At 40.2% G+C, this 20,415-nt stretch overlaps 1 protein-coding gene across 4 annotated transcripts in view; it reads right to left on the bottom strand.

Moving 5' to 3' along the window:
- Positions 1-20,415, bottom strand: part of STXBP6 (syntaxin binding protein 6) — a 268,188-nt gene that overhangs the window by 4,419 nt on the left and 243,354 nt on the right. For all 4 annotated transcript variants that reach the window (XM_004477468.5, XM_058293643.1, XM_004477467.5 and 1 more), the window contains one exon: positions 3,754-3,911. In XM_004477468.5, the coding sequence (XP_004477525.1) occupies positions 3,754-3,911 (158 nt within the window). The remainder of the gene's footprint in view (positions 1-3,753; positions 3,912-20,415) is intronic.

Genomic DNA, 20,415 nt, shown 5'->3' with positions numbered 1-20,415 from the left:
ACATAGGCTTGTGGAAAACAGGGCAGTTCAAGGCTCCTTTCTGGGAGAAATGTCATCTGAGGATGCCTAGGTGTAGATAATCCTCTTGCCTGCTGACTCACCACCCCTGGCGGACCGTCAAAGCACAGCACATGCTGCAACGCTGTGCTTTTTTGGGTCAGGGGAAAGCGAGCAGGCCTGCCTCTGTGGTTTACTTGTACTTTCCTAAGGGTTGAGGCTATGCTAAGCCCACAACTCAAGAAAGAACCACATGTCCTCAAGCCAGGCTAAATGGAGCAGGGTGGGTGGCTAAAGCGAGGAGCTGAGAGGAACATTTTCCATGTGCTCTAGGGAAGACAACCATCCAACCACCTTGATGGCAGGGTCACCTGAAAGTGATCCACTTGCTAATATATCTAGGTCATTCTGGGAGCCCTGAGGAAAGGCAGAAGATCTTGTTTCTGGCCATCTAGAAAGGTGCAGCATCCTCTCTAGTAAGGGCTGGGGGTCCTTATTCAACCAGAGAGCACTGACGAATGTCACTTGGAAATGCTGCTGTCCTGCTCAGAGCTCTACCACGGGCACTGCTTGCCTTGTAAACACAGCCCACCCCTTCTGAGTCAACAGAGCCACATCTGTCTGGGAGTTGGAAGGCCCAGGCTCCAGCTCGGAGCCCTCCCTGCCCCAGCATGGTCTGGGCCCATGAACTGACCTCTTCACGGTCAGCTTACTCTAGAGGGTCCAAATCAGGAGTCCCAGCCCCTGGGAAAACAGCCACATCTTATCTGAAGAGGCCAATCTGCTTGTCAGGAATACTGCCAGTGCTGGGGTGATTCCTAAGTACACACCCCAAGGGTGAAAACTGCAGGTCCGCCTAGGGCATTGTGTCTCTCACATTTCCTCTTACACACCAACAGACACTAACTTCCCCCAGCCTCCTCCCACTTAGGGAACCTATCAGAGGGGAAACCAAAACAAACACAGACTGCACCTGCCCCTGCCCCAATCCATTTCCACTGAAAGCAGGTAACTGGTTGCTCTGGACTCTCCTGTTGGTCAGAGCAGGAGGCCCCTTCACCTTAGTTGGCCTACTCAGTTCCTGTTCCCATAGCAGCAGCCCTTAGGAGACCCACCCACCTCACTTTCCCTTTGGGTTTGGAAGGCAGTTTGGGAGGGCACAAAACCTTGACTCCCACTGCTTCCCTGTCCTTGTACTGGGAATCCTCCATTACCAGTTAACTTTTCTCCAAACCCCATATAGTGCTCATTAGGTGACTGAACAGGGCACATTCACCAGAAGCTCTTTTTTTTTTAATAGAAAGAATTGTGATCATTATTCATTTAGATTTATATGTGCCAGGTACTGTGCTAATAGCTTTAAATGTTGAACTCACTCAGTTCTCTTAATACCCTAGGAGGAAGATTCTGTTATTAATTAGCCCTGTTTTGCTGATAAAGAATCTGGGGCTTAGAAAAATTAAGCACTTGTCCAAGGTCCCTGAGCTAGTAAATGATGGAGCTGGATTCAAACATAGGATGTTAACTACTATGCCTTCCCAACTACCCAGCAAACTTGGCCACAATATCAGGGAAACAGGGCGGTCAGGGCCAAAATCTCTGGCCATCTGGTTATGTTATTCTAGCCAGTGTTTGTACAATCCCAAGGGAAGTCTATGTGGATGACATCCAGGGATTGTCGACTCCACCTATAGGAAGAAAAATTTCAGTTTTCCTTGGTACTCTGGTTCATGGTTTAATCATTAACCTTAACTCTTATTTTAGCAGAATTTTATCAGTACACTGTTTATTGTTCTATTCTGTGTGGTAAGACCTGAAAGATATTTGCTTGTCTATCACCCTTTCCAGACCTGAAGGCAGTTATAAAGTTATTCCCTTTAGCCTTCTCTTTCACAAATTAACACTTTAAATGTTCCCACAGATTTCCACGGTCCATCCCATTTTAACCACTAAATTGCTGTTATAAATTAGGCGGGGGCTAGAATTCTAGCATGTCCAACTCATCACTATTTCTGTATCACAAAGACTGAAGAAGGGAGGAAAGGGAAAATGGAAACCATAACCCTGAGCTTCCACCCCACTGCCACAATGCCCCGACAAACTGTGCCTGGTCGCCCGCAGGGCTGCGTGCATTTTCAGACAGATCTGGACAGCCGTGCTCAGGGCGCCTGAAGCGGGGCCCCTGGCAGCAGGTACAGGGATAGCCTGACACAACAGAGCTAACAGTGTGAGCAGACACATCTGGGCAAAAGAGATACAGGAAAGGGAGGCAGGGAGCACCCAATGGGAAATGGTGAGCCTCCGGGAAGGTCTCTGGAAAGGCTGTTTTAGCTTGGCTGGGGGTACTTTTCTCTTTACTCTTCAGGCTCTCCACTCGTGTTTCCTTAGTGGAAGCAGGTTTCTGTTGAAGTGAAAGGTCACCTGAAAAGCATATGTGAAGGGTCAGATCATGAGTCTGAGAAGCCAACCCAAGCCTTCAGCAGAAGTTGTTTCTGGAAACTTAAATTCAGATCACTAGCCAGAAAATCACTCTTGTTTGATCTGACGCAAAAGAACAGTAATAAATTCTATCTGCTGACCAACAGGGCTGCCTTCTCTTTCCTTCAGTTTGTGCATTAGATAGCGGGCTGCCAATAAAAACTCCCCTTTCCCCTTCTGAAAGGCACTCTTCTTTGTGAGTGTGAACGTGCGTGTGTGCCCACAATCATGGGGGAAAGGCCGTTTTGTGTGCTCAGAAGCAGGAGGCAATCCTGCAGGCAGTTCTGCACCAGGCAGGAGTTCCAGATCAGGGCCCTGAAATAACAATCATCCCCGACTGGAGGGAACACTAGCAAGGGGGACTATGAGTATGGTGAAGAGGAAAATACAGGAAGCCTGGCTCAGGGTGGGGAAGGGCCAGCGAGGAAGACTGAACACCGGTCTGCCTACCGCCCTCCAGGGAGGTTTTAAGCACTGCCCAATGGAAGAGGGACATTCTGAGAATGGATCTTTCTCCTCTTTTCTTTTCCTCCCCTTATTCCATTCCCTGAAACTTGAGCCCTGAACTCTTGTCCACATTTCCCAGAGATCCAAGGTCAGAGATAGGGATGAGGGCATCAGAAAGGAAAGGACCGAAGAAACAGGACAAGAAGACTCTTACGGGGAAGTGGACTTGGCCCAGTGGTTAGCGCGTCCGCCTACCACATGGGAGGTCCGAGGTTCAAACCCCGGGCCTCCTTGACCCGTGTGGAACTGGCCCATGCGCAGTGCTGATGCGCACAAGGAGTGCCCTGCCACGCAGGGGTGTCCCCCGCGTAGGGGAGCCCCACACCCCCAAGGAGTGTGTTCTGTAAGGAGAGCCACCCAGCGCAAAAGAAAGTGCGGCCTGCCCAAGAATGGCACCACACACACGGAGAGCTGACCTAACAAGATGACGCAACAAAAAGAAACACAGATTCCCGGTGCCACTGATAAGGATAGAAGCGGTCACAGAAGAACACACAGCAAATGGAAACAGAGAGCAGACAACTGGGGGGCAGGCAGTAAGGGGAGAGAAATAAATAATTAAAAAAAAAAAAGAAGTCTCTTATGACTCAGGTACTTACTTAATAGCAGGTGGGAATTGTATAAAAGGACACACACATGCACATACATACACACACACAAAAGATCTGACTTTGTATCTCCTATCATGGGAAACTTACTAAAATACAGTTTCTTGGCACCGAAGCTCCCTGACAACCCAGAGCTACCAACTGGCCCCTCTGCAGGACCCACCTTATGAGCAGTTTCTGCAAACTGCTGAGCACTGTTCTTCATGTCTTCTGTCTTCTCCTCTGCTCGGCCTAACCGCTCCCCACGCTCGTTCAGGGCCTGGCTCGCCTTCTGTACTGCGCTGGTCACGCTATCGGCAGCTGAGTGGAGGATGCTGTTTCCTGAAAGAAGCAGAGCAAGAGCGTCAGAAGCTGGCTTGGCTGACCTGGCTGCTAGGAGGGAGTTCCCTCGAAGAGCAAGGCAGGTCACCCTCCAGTAAAGCCGCTAGTGTCTAGGAACTAGTGTCTAGGAAGCCTGACTCACTTGTAGGGGAAAACCCATGACTGCAGAACCTGGGCAAATGCTGAATGCTTCTCTCCTGCTCCCATCATGGACACATCCCTCATTTCCATTCTATCAATGTTCTGTCTGGTGAGGTTCACAAGGAAGGGAGGGTCCATCTGGATTTAGGACATGGCTTGTATTGGTAACTGGAAGTCCTGGAGAGGTCATAGAATTAGGCAAGTTCAAGGACACACACCTGGATATTGTATTTCCTTTGAACAGGGGTTTAGGCATTACCTATAGGAAAACTGGGACCCTAGAACTTTTCCAGGTATGAGCCTGTAATTCCTTTCAACTCTTCCTTTCCATTTCACCCCTTCACCCAGCAGTATGCCACACCCCATGTTAAGTGACCGTGAACCACCCTCAAAGTTCAGAGTGAATGTGTTGGCTACCTCCTTCGAATCCTGTGCCATGCCTCGGCTGACTGCCCTTCTTGTCTCTGACCTCTAATATATGAAATATGGAGCCTTAGCACTTCAGTTAACCACTAGGTAGAAAACAGTATGAGAAACCAGCCCTAAAAGAAAGTTTGCATTTGACAAATTGTGGAATGATGATAGTAAGCAGGTTGAAAAATCAACACATCACAAAGGGTCATGCATCTCTGACATCCTTCTGTCAGGACTGGGAAACCATTTACCAGCAAAGAACTGGCAGATGCCCTACCCAGCAACACTCAAATTGACAACCAAAGGAAATTTATAACAGTATTCTGTTAACATTGAGTGGAAGCTATTTAATGGCATTTTATGTAATAGCTTTATGTCTTTGAATAAGTTTATTACATCATTTAGCTTTGTACCTGGAATGGATGCATCTAGCCACAGACAGGCTTTTAATAGAAATATAATTTCTACCAGTCTCAGATGCAAAGGCTCCCTAATTTCCCCTCTGTGGGAACCATTTGTGGTTTGTAGAAAAGATCTCAGACAAAGCAAATGCCTGTCCCAGAGGAAGTACTTAGTAAATTGTTTTTGGGGGATGGGTTTCTTCTTCTTTGGAGGATGGTATTCAAGGGCTTCAATTATATTCTAAAGGAAGAAGAATGGGGGTAAACTTAGTTTTACTCAGCTGTGTCAAGCACTATGTAAGCCAAGGATAAATTGGCACAGATTAAAGGGGACCAAAGGAGATGCTGCTCTGGAGAAATCTAGGTGAACAGAGGGTTGGAACAGAAGCTCTAAGTCTTCAGGACAGATTTAGGAGAAGTCTGGGTTTTCCTTTGTTTTTCCTGATACTCAGGACTAGGAGAGCCCATCACCACTGCCTAACCCTGGAATGGCATTTTACATTCCTAAAGCATCTTCACAAATACCTCATTTGAGTGTTGCAAAGGTTCTGCTGAGAATACAGAGACTAATGGAGATTAAGTGGCATGCACAAGATCATACCACTTGGGAAATGACACTGGTTGTTCTGGATCTTGGTCTTCCAATGATTTTTTCCAAGTCTGTACCTTCTTCTTTGCAAATATGGTGGTGGTCATGGAAAGCAGACATTATGACAGAGCTATGGACAGACTAGCACAGATAGGTTTTGAGAGGTTATTTCCCAAGGTGATCCTCTTGGTAAATTAAGAGTTACTGCCCCACACCACATTGCCAGTCAGTGCTCTCAGGAAAGATGGGGACACTGAAGGAGAAGGAGGGAATGGAAAGTTTATGGGAGTGTGGAGAGGGCACAAGAAAATCCTCTCCCTTTCCAGCTTCCTCCCACAAACCCACAGCTTCACCACCAGAGGCTTGGGAGAAGACAGGGTAGGCAATCTGCAACCTCACAGCTAGGAACAGCAGCATTAAGTCCAAGGGCTTTTAGGATTAGCTACCATAAAAACGAGAGACTATATAACCAGGACCTGTCCTTACACATCAGAATTGACCCTGATGATCTCCTAAGAGTTATACACATCTGTGTTCCTAGAATTAATCTGTACAGTGTAAGTTATACTGTTTTCTTGTTATGACTTCCTTAAAATTAATCTAATACAGGTGTTGTCAGGGAACACTGCACCCATTTTCATTTGATACTAATTAACCAACAGACATAGTAACTGAAAGAGGGAACCAGATGTTGTCTTCACTACTCAAAGATGATTTTGCTGACCATCATCAATAGGAAATCCACTTGCAGTTATTTTCTGACATGAGGATGGATTTAAACAAATCTCAATGCCTCAGTTGAAATGATGTCTCCTGGCTTAAATTCTACCTATGTACCAAGGACCAGTTAAGGCCTATCACCTGAATCAAGCTTCCAGGTCAATTCCATTCTCTTATTCCTTTCAGCTTTCTAAGATATTCTTGAGTACTTAATCATGTGTTATCCTGGACAATTCTTCTGCACTTTTTCACCTGTGCAATGACTTCCCAGCTGGGTTGTAAATTCCCCAAGGGCATCATTTGACTTTGTTGATTATTCTTTATACACCGAATCTTTCCCTTGACTTAGGTCTTCTGCTTATTAACTTTCTTCTCTTTTGGTTCCTTTTGCTCATGCTCTCCCTTAAATATTAAAGGTTTCTTTCCTTGGCTCTCTTCCCTTTTCTTCTATAGACTCTAGGGTGATCTTATCCAGCCCATCGCTTCACTGACTAAATTATTATTTCTTGCTAGGTTGTTCTTCTGAGCTCCAGACCCATATGTTTTTTCACTGGGCAATTCCAACTCAATGACACAGTTCTTGAATTCAGTATGTCCAAACCTGACCCTGTTACCTGTCCTTTGGAGTCCCCCATCTCATTAAATAATTTTCCTATCTGCCCAGTAACGTAATCCAGAAATCTGGGGTTCTAGTCTAGATTTCTCTCTGCCTTCTACCCCATACAATGAAAGGTCACATTCTATGCAGTTTCCTAGTCTCTGCCCTCTTTACCACCCTCATGGCCTCTGTATTGATTTAGACCTTATTGCCTTCAGAATTATAGCAAGAGCCTTTTATCTAAGTGCCCCCATTCCTTTTCTGGCCCATATTCCACTACCTCCACAAAGAACTTTTAAAAAGTGAAATATGGTATCATCTCCCTACTGCTACCAAGATAAAACTGAGATTTCTCTGACTCCTGCTTCTCTATCTTTGCTCGTCTCTTAGAACCCCATTAATTTCCCCTCCTCCTAGGATTCTCCAATCCCAAGAATTGCCAAATCACCTAGATTTCCACAAATATGTCATGTTTCTCTTACCTCTGCCTATAACTCTATTTCCCATCTTGTCTTCCTGCTAAGTCTCAGAGCTTCAATACACTTTAGACCCCTTTTCTAGGAAGCTTTATCATGCCTAGCCTACCCTATCCCCACCTGTTCCCCCAAAACACACTATTTCAAATGGTACATTTATTTTGCTCCATATAATTGGTGTATATCTAGTGTGAGCTCCCCAAGTGCAAGGGTGGGGCTCTATTCACTTCTGTATTCCCAGTCCATGGCACTCAATAGACACCAGTAGATGTTGGTTGACTTGTAGGCAGGATGTATATATCCTCTTATGATTTCTTCATGGTTTAGCAGAGGGCTGGGCACATAATGATGATGTCATATGCTTTAACCAGGTCCTGAAATTTTAAACTTGCCTAATGACTAGGGAGTTAGTCTGTATCTATGAAAAAGCAAAGTTAATTATCTCCTCAAGATCTGCCTAGAAATATGATGTGCTAAGTCCACAACACAATGCCAAAAAGGGAATGTTTTCTTTATATTAAAAGTAAAAAGAGTTTGAAAAAAAGTCTGTTACTAGCCTTAAAATAAACAACTGTAAGTATAAAAATAACAGAAGTTTAGCTCCATAAATCATAAAGCCATTGTGAATATAACAATGATCTGAGCACTTACTATGTTCCAGACACCACTGTAATCACTTACTAAAACCTGCTCCTCACAGTCTTATGCAGTAGGCAGACGAACAACTGCATTTTTACAGCTGGGGACATCAGGTGCAGAGAGAGGTCAGCAACATGCCAAGGGTTACATGGTAAATGAGCAGCAGTGTGAGGTCTGAACCCAGGAAGTCCAGCTACAGAACCAGTTGTCTTACTCATTGAGCTATATTTCGTCCTCCAAGGGAATTTGCTTTTATTGAGATAAATGACAGAGTCTACATTAACTGTTAGGAGTGAAGAGTTCAGTGTAATTCCTCACACAGTTCTTAAAAGTCATAACACAGAACAGAAAACATCCTATTCCCTAGTACTAATTTTAAAAAAACAAAACACTGTACTGTAGGAAATTAATAATAAACATTACTATAAAAAGACAATAAAATCTAATAGTCTATCACTCAGAGATAACCCCAATTTATAGATGTGGTACATTTTATTCTGATAGCTTTTCTGCATGTGCTTTTTTTCCCCCATACTCATTTATTAGATACTTATTATATGCTATAAGCCAGCGTCAATGATGAGTAGACATGTTGATATTTTTCAACCAAAAGGAAAGCATAACACACATATTGTTTCCCAGCCAGTCAATTTTGGACTTTAAAATTCTTCCAATATGTTTCCTAGTACTGAAAATTTAAGTTGTTTTCAACCAGTCTCCTAGATCTGAATATTTTGGTTGTGTTAACTTTTACCTATTACAAATAGCACAAAACAGCAATAACTAGCTGAAAATAAATCAGGAGAAAATGAGAAAAAGCCCCACAAAACTGGGTTGAGACCATACCATATTATATTTAGCCTATTGTAGGTACTTTGCCATGCCATGAAAAATTCTTTGAGATTATTTATAATGGTTGTATGACACCATCATAATTTTATTAGACTACTTTCCATTTAGATAATTGGTTTCCAAAAGTTTGACTTATATAAATGGGGCTGCAGTTACCATCTTGCATTTACACATACACATACACACCCCAACTCACTCACTTTTGCCACATCTCTGATAATTCCTAGAAATAGAATTGCTGTTACCAAGGACCTTTTAAAGGTTCTTGGAGCATAATGAGAACTGCTTCCCTGAAACAGTCAAGATTATTTCTTGAGTGCATACTATGTGCCAGGCACTGCATGTTGACACATTTGGCTGAGTGACCTTCAGAGAGCAATTGAACCTCTTTCATCTTCAACTTTCTCACAGTAGAAAGTGGCTCAGGTCACACACCTCACCTGGATAAAGATGAGGATGTATACAAAGTCCCTGGCAAAAGAAAGATGTTCAATTGAAACCTTGTCCCTCCACTTCCCATCATATCTGCTTCCTAGGGAACTATGGGACAATGGCACAACCCCATCCAATTCCATTTTTGTCTCTTCCTCTTCTCTTCTATCTCAAGGCTGAGTGTCTTGAGGATCGCTGGAGATTCTTCTTGGACATCTTTGTATATACCCTGCTGTGTGCAGCACAGAGTGCTGCTCAGAGATTGCTGAACACAATCATTAAACCTAGGCAACTAGGACAACTGACTCAAGAGTTGGGGCCCATCTTTGTTAAATCTGGAAATAAAGCCATTTCCTGAGGCAGATAGAACAGTAATTTTCTCTAAATAGACAGGAAACATATTAATACCCAAATTTATTCAAGCAGTCTGAGAAGAGGCTGTCAACCACAGAAAATAAAGTCAACTACCTTTTAAATTATAGTCTCTGGAGAGCAGAGCAGAGACCAGTATTACTTCATTGATGCTGCACTCAACATCAGTTCCATTCAATACGTGCTTTTTAAAAATATAGATGCTGGCATCCTTTATGCTAAGCAATTTAAAAGACTGTTGAGAAAGCAACTTGGGATAAAGCTATAACACTGTACTCATTCACTGTTAAAAAACACAATTAAAAGAAACTTAAATGTATAGGAAAAAGGGATAGTAAGTATGTTGAAAAGTGGCAATATAAGAGAGGAGGAGGAAAGAATTTAAAAGCACACAGAACATGCCAACAGCTCAAATATCAACATAATTTCATTTGGTCATCATCCTAAACTTCAGGTTGCTTCTTGGGAATTAAAATTCCTAATTTGATAACTAGTAAAGAGGTAATTTAAATAGTATTTTCAGCAACCACTTCCTATGGCAAATACATAGATAGATATTTAAGACTGAAAGTAGTTGTCATGTTTGGAAAATAAGGCAGTAGGAAAATCATTTTAAAAAGAAAAGATCCATAAATATATCCCCACCTATATACAAAGCTGAGTTAATGGGTTCATCAAAGAATGCTCTTTTAGAACTGAAGTTTCTCAGTAGTTCTCCTTGAATTACTTCTATTTCATAATCAATTTAACCTCTTACGAATAATTGTACAATAAAGCCCCACTTATCCAAACTAACTCTGAGGAAATCCAATTTGAATAATGGACGATCACTCATTCTCACACACACACACACACACACACACACACACACACACACACACATTTGGGTTCTAGTAAAATAATTTCACAAAAATTGGCAGGAAAATCTATTCAATTAAATCTGTTAACAGACCAGAAGCATTAATAACTCTCATATCAAATACCCAAAGTATTCAATAAGAATTTGTTTTGAGTAGATTAAGTCCTTATTCTATTCTTGCCAATAGTATTGATTTTCTTAAGACCATTTTCACCGGTAAGACGTATGGTAAACTTAAGTCTGGTTCAGTATTTGTCACAGTCAAATTAATTTCACTGTATATAAATCTATGGGAGTCACCTGAGATGTTTTCTTTTTTTTTCTACTTTCAATCTGCTACCATTTCTCTGCTGAACACACCACCACTAGAGGACATGTTAACAAAGAAAAAGAGTTGCACGGAGATCTGGTTCCTTGCCTGTAAGGTCGCATCTCAGTTCTAACACTGCTCTTAACCATTTACACTCTATTCTGCTTCCCGAGATAAGTGTCCCCACCTCTGCCCCCAGGAGTGATAATCCAGTTGCACTCATGAGGTTCTGCTTACTACTGTGACTTACACTAAATTTTCTTAAATGAATAATTGAAATAACAATGAGGAGATTAACTTCAACGAACAAGTTGGTTCTTAATTCATAGACTCCATTAATTATCTGTGAGCTTGGGTAATTACTAAGCTCTTTCTACACTGCATTGGCTAATCAATACTAGCCACATTGCTGCATTTCAATGTGAGAAAACCTTTAGGATACACTTTTTTTGGAAAAACATTTTTTTTTTTTTAAAGAAGCTTTAGGTTACATAAATGTTACATCAAAAATATAGGGGATTCCCACATACCCCATCCCTTTCCCTCACACATTTTTCCCCATTAACAACATCTTTCATTAGTGTGGTATATTTGTTACAACTGATGAACACATACTGAAGCATTCCTACTAATTAAACTATAGTTTACATTATAGTTTACACTTTGAACCACACAATTTTATAGGTTTTGACAAAATGTATAATAGCCTATATCTGTCATTGTAATATTATGCAGGACAATTCCAATGTCCCCAAAATGCCCCATGTTGCATCTATTTTTCCCTCTTCCTCCCCTCAGAACCTCTGGTGGCCACTGCCTTTATACCAATGATACAAGTTCTTCCATTGCTAGAATACTCATGTCTACTTTAGTCCACAGTTACAGTCCCCTCTTATGTTTGTTCATTCCTCAATCTTGAGGATTTAGGGATGGTGATGCCCACTCTTTCTGACTGAGATGGGGCTTAGCTCCTATGGGGCAGATGGATGGAGCTGTCTTGCCTGCAGTTGTAGATACTCTGTTTTTTGGGATGGGCATTGTCTATCATCACCCTTTTATTAGTTGCCCTGGTGTCTCCAATGAACGGGAGAGCAGGTATTGCAACTCTGTTGAGAATCAGGGCTCAACCGGCACATGATCCCTTTTTAAGAGGGGGTTCTTCCAAAAGGTTAAATTTCATTTGGTGCTTTTGTGATATGACTAATCATTCTGGTAATGACTTTAATCCTGTTAAAAAGCAGGGTTACATAAAGACCTACTAAAAGAAGATATACACCGGGGCAAAGACACAGTGTGAACATCAGCCAATCACAAGCACAGAAACAGCTACCATTCACTGACTGTCTATCATATGGCAGGTGCTATGCTATGGTGTATTATTCTTATAAGGAAGATATTTTTACCTTTATTTTACAGTTGAGAAAACTAGTGCTCAGAGACACGAGGTAACTTGCCCAAGATCACCCAGGTATTGACGCCAAAATTCTTAACAGATATGTTAGCATTTCCCTAAGCAGTTCTGTGGGGTGCTATTTGAAAAATTCAATTCTGTAGAAAAATGACTTGGTGATATACCAAAGCTGACTGGCTTCTTTATTGTGGAACTCTGGAGAACCTTTAATATGTTGGTATAAATTGTGAGTCAAAAGGAGGTGGGGTGAGCAGGAGGGTGGTATGCAGAGCTTCCCTAGCATATTTACTCACAGAACTCTTTTGCAAAGATTATCTTCATAGGGTGGAACATTTACTTTGGAAAATGCTGCAATAAACTATACTGACTTCCAAATTAAAGGAGGAAAAATAAATAAACCCAGGCTGTCCTCATCAATTTAGTAATAGATAGACAAGTCATGTAATTACATTAAAAAGGCTTGCTTTATAGAGGCAGCAGAACAGATATAGCATGCTGAATGGCAGTTCCAAAATTATCTTTTGTTTCAAGTTGGTGGCTAATTTCAGGGACCATGAAACTTGTTTGTTGCCTGGAGTTGGATGACAAAGAGAAATGGACCCAGGGCTCAGGAATACTTTATAAATCCATATATGCAAAAGCTTGCTTGAAGGAGACCTTGGAGTTAACTATTACTGGAGTTAACAAAGGAAGAGAAATGAACCATGTGGTCAGGTAAATCTCTCCTGTTGGCAATGTGAAGGTAATTTAGCTGGTGGAAGTCCAGCCTTTTCCCAGGTTAAAGGCTAATCACTCACACAGTGAGCCCAATGCTCTCTCCCAATCCTAGAGATGGCTATAAGTTCATACTCTCCTCTAAATTCACTGTCCCAATGTTTCCAATGACAAAGTTCAAACATTTAGAATCTTAATCATGTTCCTTTGAACACTTCAACTCAGGCTTTGTAGAAATTCACCAATATCTTTAGTATTAATTTAACCTTTGTCCTTCTGAACACGCTCTTACAAGAGTTATAGGGCATCAGGGGATTAAACTCAAGGACACTTCTTTGATCAGTCAAAATCAGGTTCCCAGAAGGATGGCTTACAAGCTATTTCAGAAGGATGTCCCTTGATCTGAGGTTAAAAGAAAACTAAATTGGTCCTAAATTTGGTAATGTGGATTTTGTTCTATTTTTGGTATTTATGGTGATAAACCAGGTATGATTTGCTGCTCTCAGCTTTTATTGTAGTTGGAAGGTAGTAAAACTTTAACGACTGTAATTTCATGTCCTGTTATACACAGTTTGAAAATCTTTTACATGTCACTGGCTAAAATTAATTCTGTTCAACATGTGGAGTGTGCTACTTATTAGCTGTGTGACCTTGAGAAAATTATATACCCTGCAGTGCTTCAGCTTCCTTACCTGTCATGGGATTGGTCTAGTAACTATATTATAAAGTTTTTGTGAGGAATAAACAAATTTATATACAGGGGTGAACTTAGAACAGTGTTTAGTAAATAGCAGACACACAACTTTAGCCATTATTAAAGAGCTAAATTTCAGGTATTTGGTAACTTGGTACAAAAGAATTTTTCTGTAAACCCTACTTGCTACTTTTCATTCCCTATTCAGTTGCCATGAACATTCTTGAAGAAAGAGTCTACTCTTGGTACTGCTGTTACCTCTTTGTACTTCCCAATCACTTTAAACTTTCAGTAAAGTTGCTTCTATCCTACTCTAATAACACTGTTCTCTCAAACTCACCAATGACCTGTCAAGTCCATCGCCTATTTTAAATTTCCCCCAGTTGGCCATTGGATCCCTTCAGACTACAAGTTGTCTACTACTTTTTTGAAGGTCATTCTTTCCCTTGGCTTCTATAATACACTACCTCTTGATTCTTCCTTTGATTATTCCTGGTAGTTCATTCCTTTCTTGGATAGGAGTGTAAACATTGAGGTCAGAAAGGCCTGGGTTTGAGTTTGGCTCCACCAAATACTAGCTATGTGACCTCCTCCAGCAGACAGCTTAATGTCTCTGAGCCTCTGTTTTCTGATTAGTATAATGAGTATAGAAATAGTACCTATAGGGTGTGCTGTGAGAATTAAATGAGGGTATACACCTGGCATATACGAGCTCAACCTGTACTTCTTCCGGTAATAACCAACTCATTCTGCATACTTGTTGTAGAATTAACATGTGCTGGGTGCTGTATGCCTGTTTGCTTCTCAGATGATACCTTAATATTAACTCAATCTTTCACTTCCTTCAACCTCCAGGTCACCTAATCTCCCAAGCTTGATTCACCTTTGATTCCAACCTCTGTCTACCCCACACCCAAATGTTCATGCAGTCCAGGGCATTCTGTCTCAGCAAAGCTCTTCAGTTAGCCTTCTACTTTACTTGTGGTCCCTACTGTATTTTAGGTCCTATCAGGTCTTACTAGGTAACCACAGTTGCATGCATGGTTTTCTGGTCACTGGTCTCTAAGTTCTCTAGTACATTCTCATTCTATACTACTAAACCTGATCACACCACTTCCTTGTTTCAGTCCTTTGTTGGCTCCTCCATAAATGACACAATCAACAAAAGAAGACCCTTCCTGATCTAGTTCTAAGCTACTCACTTGCCACACCCATAGGCTCCCCAATCACTATCTACTGCCTCATTGTTTCTTGACAAATTTTAGAAAATTTTAGAAAGCGTTTAAAGTTTTATCAACCTTTAAATGATAGGTAGGGTAGAGCATATAATACATGAATTTGGAAGAATCAATGTGAATAAAAAGCTTAAAAATAAGTAATATAACCAGCTCTGTCCCTTTGAATGACCAGTATCAGCAATAGCATTTTTTCATAATATGTGTACTCAAATGCAAACCTAGCTCTCAGATTTTGGTGTCTAAAACTATTTTATGTTAAAAGAAAGCAAAGTTTTTTGGAAAGCAGCTGATTCCATGCCTTGGGACAGGGAAAACTCAAGATTTATCTGAAATATCTCACTGCCAGACAGCAAAAGGATACCCTCAAAAATGGTAGGGGCAGTGCTACAGGAAAAAAGAAGCCAGTTTAAAGTAGATCCCATGGAGAAAGTTATGATATATTGAATATCAATAAAAGTTATAACATTGATAACAATTAAAGTTATTTAACATAAGTTTACAAAAGCTAAGCCTTAAGGCTAGATAAGAGAATACAAAATTTATAAAAATGAAAGCTGAAATATAAAAGGGGAATTATTAACATAGGAGGCTGAATTTTATTGATTTTAATAAATAAAGACTATTAAAATATTGGGGTATTTTGTTTTTTCTAAGTATTTATCTAAATGGAAAAGTTTTTTATCTATGTGAGTAGTAATGGGTAAATTCTGGAAACTATGAGTAAGTCAAGAGTTCCAGAAAGGACTGATGAACTTTAACAGTCAGATATAACTACTAACGACAAAGAATGACAGTGATACTTCCAGAGTAGTGAAATTTATTCTCTTCTTTGGAAATCTGGCTACCTATGAAGGCTAGGTGTCATGTCCTAGGTTATGAAACCACTAGAAAACTGACAAATTTTAACAGGATACTAAAAAGGCACCTGCACATTTCTAATAATGCCAACAGAGAGACTGATGTGCAATAGTGACAGGGCAGAGGATTATGTAATGCTGGCCAATCAAAGCAAAGGACACACCGTTTTGGGAGAAAACTCTCAGGATGAAAACATGTGGACACGCATGAAAAGTATGGGCTATAACAGTGCTAAGACAGGAATCATGAAGCTCAATTATAAAAAGGGACTGGGGAGATAGCTAGAGATTTGGGTTTGAACCACCTTAAGAGAAGACACCAGGGCCCTGTACTCCCACCAAAAACCAAGTGTTTGACAACTTACTTCCTATAGACTCAGAAAGTATGAGAATAAACAGTTTCATTAAGTGTAATACTCTTTTGAGTTCTGTAATTGTTATTTTTGCATATTTTTTTCTGTTTAAAATATCTGAAGCATTCAAAATAAACAGCCATATTAAATTGTTATTGAAGTGTAAACTGTTTAAGGGATTTAATGAACCAAGTTTGGTAAACACTGTTTAAAAGTTTAAGAAAATTTGATTTTGCAAATTTTGCTCAGTAGAAATATTTAATAAATTGATCATGAAACAAAGTGGAAATAAAAGTATATCTTCTCCTTACACACAATTCTGTCAGTCTTCAAGAAATATAACTAATATCCTAAGATATATTTAATACCATCTGATTTTTTGCCTCTAAAAATCAGATGGTTACTCAATCTATGAAGCCTTTTCTTTCCTTCCTTTTAACCTGGTAATTCATACTTGCCATATGTCACTCCAACATCTCAGTTGCCCTTATGGTTTCTTTGTTCATTGATTGGAATATTTTTTGGTCACCCATATTTGCCACAGGCATGGTGGATGGCTGGGAGCACAGTGGTAGGCAAAGTAGACAAGCTCTCCCCATACCCTGACCCTACCCCAGGTCAGGCAAGGAATCTACAGTCTAGAAACAGGAGGCAAATCATATATAGGCTAAAAAATATTGTATGATCTCATTGATTCGAAAAAATTAGAACATGCAAACTCAAGAGTCAGAAAGTAGAATACAGGTTACCAAAGGATGAGATGGGGACAGGGAATGGGAAGTTAAGGCTTATTAAAATATACAGGGTTCCTATTTTGAATGATGGAAACGTTTTGGTAATGGATGGTGGTGATGGTAATTAACAGCACTGAAATATATATCTGAATGAGATTAAAAGGAGAAATGTTAGAGTGTATACATGGCAATGCACTGAAAATTTTGAAAAAAATCCATGGAACTACATTATACTAATTAGTGAACCCTAAGTTAAACCATGGACTATAGTTAATAGTACAATTATAAAAATGTGCTATCATCTATTGGAACAAATGTTACATGCTGATGCAAGGTATTAATGATAGGGTGGTATATGGGAATCCTATATTTTAAGCATAATTGTTCTGTAAACCCACTTCTCTAATAGGGAAAAAAATGTATATGTGTTTGCGTGCATAGAAATTCAGAGATGTGTTATGATGTGTATATGTACACACACATGAATTCAGAAGAGTGCCAGGCAGTTAGCAAACATGGTTCTGTGATAGTGAACTCAAGGGAAAAGGAGACTGATTTAGCATCAGTGGAGAAGACCTGTGTGAAGAGGTAACATTTAAGCTGCAATGTAAAAACACAAGCTGGGGCAAAGTCCAAGCACAAAGGCTTTTAAGGAAAAAAACAAAAACAAAAACCCTGATGTGTTCTAGGAACAGATGTGGCTGGAGAAGATGGAAAGTAGCTTGAGATGAGACTAGAGATAAGCAGGAGCTGATTATGAAGTGCCTTATAGACCATGGTGATGGGATGAATTTTAAGGGCATTACCACACTAATGAAAGAAGTTGTTGATGTGGAGAAAAGTGTAACATTCTATGTAATCTAATATCTTTTAAAAATAAATAAAAAATATATTTAAAAAAAAAAGAAGGAACTGTAGCAATTCAAGTTAAGAGATAATGGTGGCCTGTGATAATGATGTCAGTGGAGATGAAAGAAATGGAAGGATTCGGGATACATACTGAAGGACTGAATATGAGAAATGAGGGAAAAGGAAGACCAGCCAAGTAAGTAAATTCCAGTTTTCTGGCTTGAGCAACTGGGTATATATAGTGGTGCAATTTACAAGATAGAAAAAGCTGACAGAAAAACAAATTTCCTTGGAGGGTGGGCAAAGATAAGATTCAAGTGTTTCATTTTGGATAAAGTTACCCTTTAATTGAGTGACATTCAAGAGGAGAAAATCAGGCAAATAGATTTCCCTGTATGAAGCTCTGTAGAGAAGTCTGGGATGGAGATAAAATTTAGAAGTTATTAACATAGAAATGGATAAGCTCACCTAGGGAGTAATACTAAAGAGAGAGGGAAAGAGGTCTCCAAACTCTATCTTTCTGAATTTAGAGTAAGGTTATGGCAAAAGTGCCTGAAAAGGAAACTTGAAAGAAATAGCCTGACTGGAAAGCAACTTAGGGGTCACCTAGTTCCTTGGATAGAAGATCGTGGCCAGAAGGGTAAACAGTTAGTTCAAGGTCACACCCCAGGTATAAGAAGAGCTGGTCCTGGCTCAGATTTCAGTGAGGTCTTCAACTCACTGGTGGTCTTCAAGACTTTTGCTTGAATATTTTCTAAAATTTAAGGAAAAAATGTAGATATTGAGGATCTGGAAAATGACTTTCTTAAAACTGTCCATGCTCAAGTCCCTTTGGAGACAGTTTTCCTTTCTTTTTGGAGAACTTCAACCCAGTAAGCAAGTAAAAATACCTCAGTTTGTGATTTTGACGCTACCTAGCTTTGATTCTTATCATGGTAAGATCTAAGGGGAAAAATCATAAAATTTCAGAGAATCATGAATATATACCACCAGGTATGGCCAATTCATGTTGTCTAAAAGGAATGAAGAATTATGAAGAAAACTCTCAATTACTAAATGAGTTTCTGACAGTTTAGTCTTTAAACTGGCAGTGTGACTGGCATCATACTATGCATGGGAAACCTCTTATCTTAAGCAAGAGAGAAAAGACAGATGAAATGAGACAAACTTCCACAGCAAAAAGATAATATTGTTGCTAAGTTTGAGGCAAAATATGCTGAGTATAACAAAAAGTCTTCTATTATAGTCACCAAGGTCACTTTACTACTGGATGAGGTCATTATTGTGGTAGTTGAATCCTATTATTTAGTAGAAAATAAAGGGAATCAAGTCATTCTGAAGTCTTGACCTATTTCCTTTTATGACATTGGCACTTGAAAATTTCAAATTTGGGCCCATTATGCTTCAGACATTGTCACCAGGGGCAAGAAAATTCAGCATACAGTTCATTAAACTAGAGTTTCCCTTTCTGACTCTGTCCCATGCTGGCATCCACATGAACTTGAGAGTTATTTGATTTCTTGTTTTAATTTGGTGAATGTAAAATGGAGAATCTTGCTTCTTTCCTACCTCATAGATTGGGAATATGCAGAGTAAGGTGTTGAATGACCAGTTATGTTAACACATGTCAAGTTCAATTTATGTCCAAGATGATAGTTGTACGTAGAATTGTTAAAACCATTTTTCTGGTATCACACTTAATTTTTAAATTGTTTTAAAATCCCAATGGAATTTTATGACTATTCATTAGTCCTTTTGTGACTTTTTTTGTTTTATTACTAATGAATTCCTGTGACACCTTTTTGCTTCCTAAAGGTTCTCTGGAAACTCCTGCCAACTGTTCATTAAAATCCACTGCAATTATCATTAACTGACTCAAGTTACTATAAATTACATAAAAGAGGTAATCCACACTGCATCATTTTAAACATAAACCTCTTCATATTCTAAGATATAAACTGAAGGAAAGAATGCCCCACCAACTGTAGAGCTGAGATGTCTATTACCAAAATTACAGATATAACTTATTTCCACTGGTATAATTAGTAATAGGAACTATGATTTGCTAATTGCCTGCAATGTGCCAGGAACTGTACCATCAATTTTATTTCCTATTTTCTATTAATCCTAATGTCTGACCTTCAGGATGGATACTGCTAATCTCACAGAATCTTTTTTTTTTTTAATTTATTTTATTTATTTCTCTCCCCTTCCCCCTGGTTGTCTGCTGTGTCCACTCACTGTGTGTTCTTCTGTGTCCGCTTGCACCCTCGGTGGCATCGGGAAACTGCATCTCTTTTTTGTTATGTCATCTTGCTGCGTCAGCTCTCTGTGTGTGCAGCGCTGCTGCTCCTGGGCAGGCTGCACTTTTTTCACACAAGGCAGCTCTCCTCACAGGGCGCGTTGCGTGTGGGGCACCTACACGTGGGGGCGCCCCAGTGGCACAGCACTCCTTGCGTGCATCAGCATTGCACGTGGGCCAGCTCACCACATGGGTCAGGAGGCCCTGGGGATTGAACCCTGAGCCCTCCCATATGGTACGCGGACGCCCTATCAGTTGAGCCATGTCTGCTTCCCTTCCACAGAATCTTGATTTGAATTCAAGTCAGACTCCAAAATCACTATTCTTTGTTGTACTTTGAATGTTTGCACGGTTTCTTAAGGGTGGACCTTAATATTTAACTAGTAACTAGGGTAGGTTTTCATGAGTCCCAGCCTTATGACTTTACTGTTATAACTAGGATATGACCATGGCATTCACATGCTGCTGTTCTCTACCCCATGCCTCCTCCACTTTTCATCAGTGTGGGTAATCTAAGTCTCAATTCCTGCTCTAGGAAAACAGTTCTGA

The sequence above is a fragment of the Dasypus novemcinctus genome, chromosome 3 (assembly GCF_030445035.2).
Source record: "Dasypus novemcinctus isolate mDasNov1 chromosome 3, mDasNov1.1.hap2, whole genome shotgun sequence".
NCBI lineage: Eukaryota > Metazoa > Chordata > Mammalia > Cingulata > Dasypodidae > Dasypus > Dasypus novemcinctus.
The sequence above is the reverse complement of the archived record's forward strand: the minus strand, read 5'-3'. Positions and strand labels throughout refer to the sequence as shown.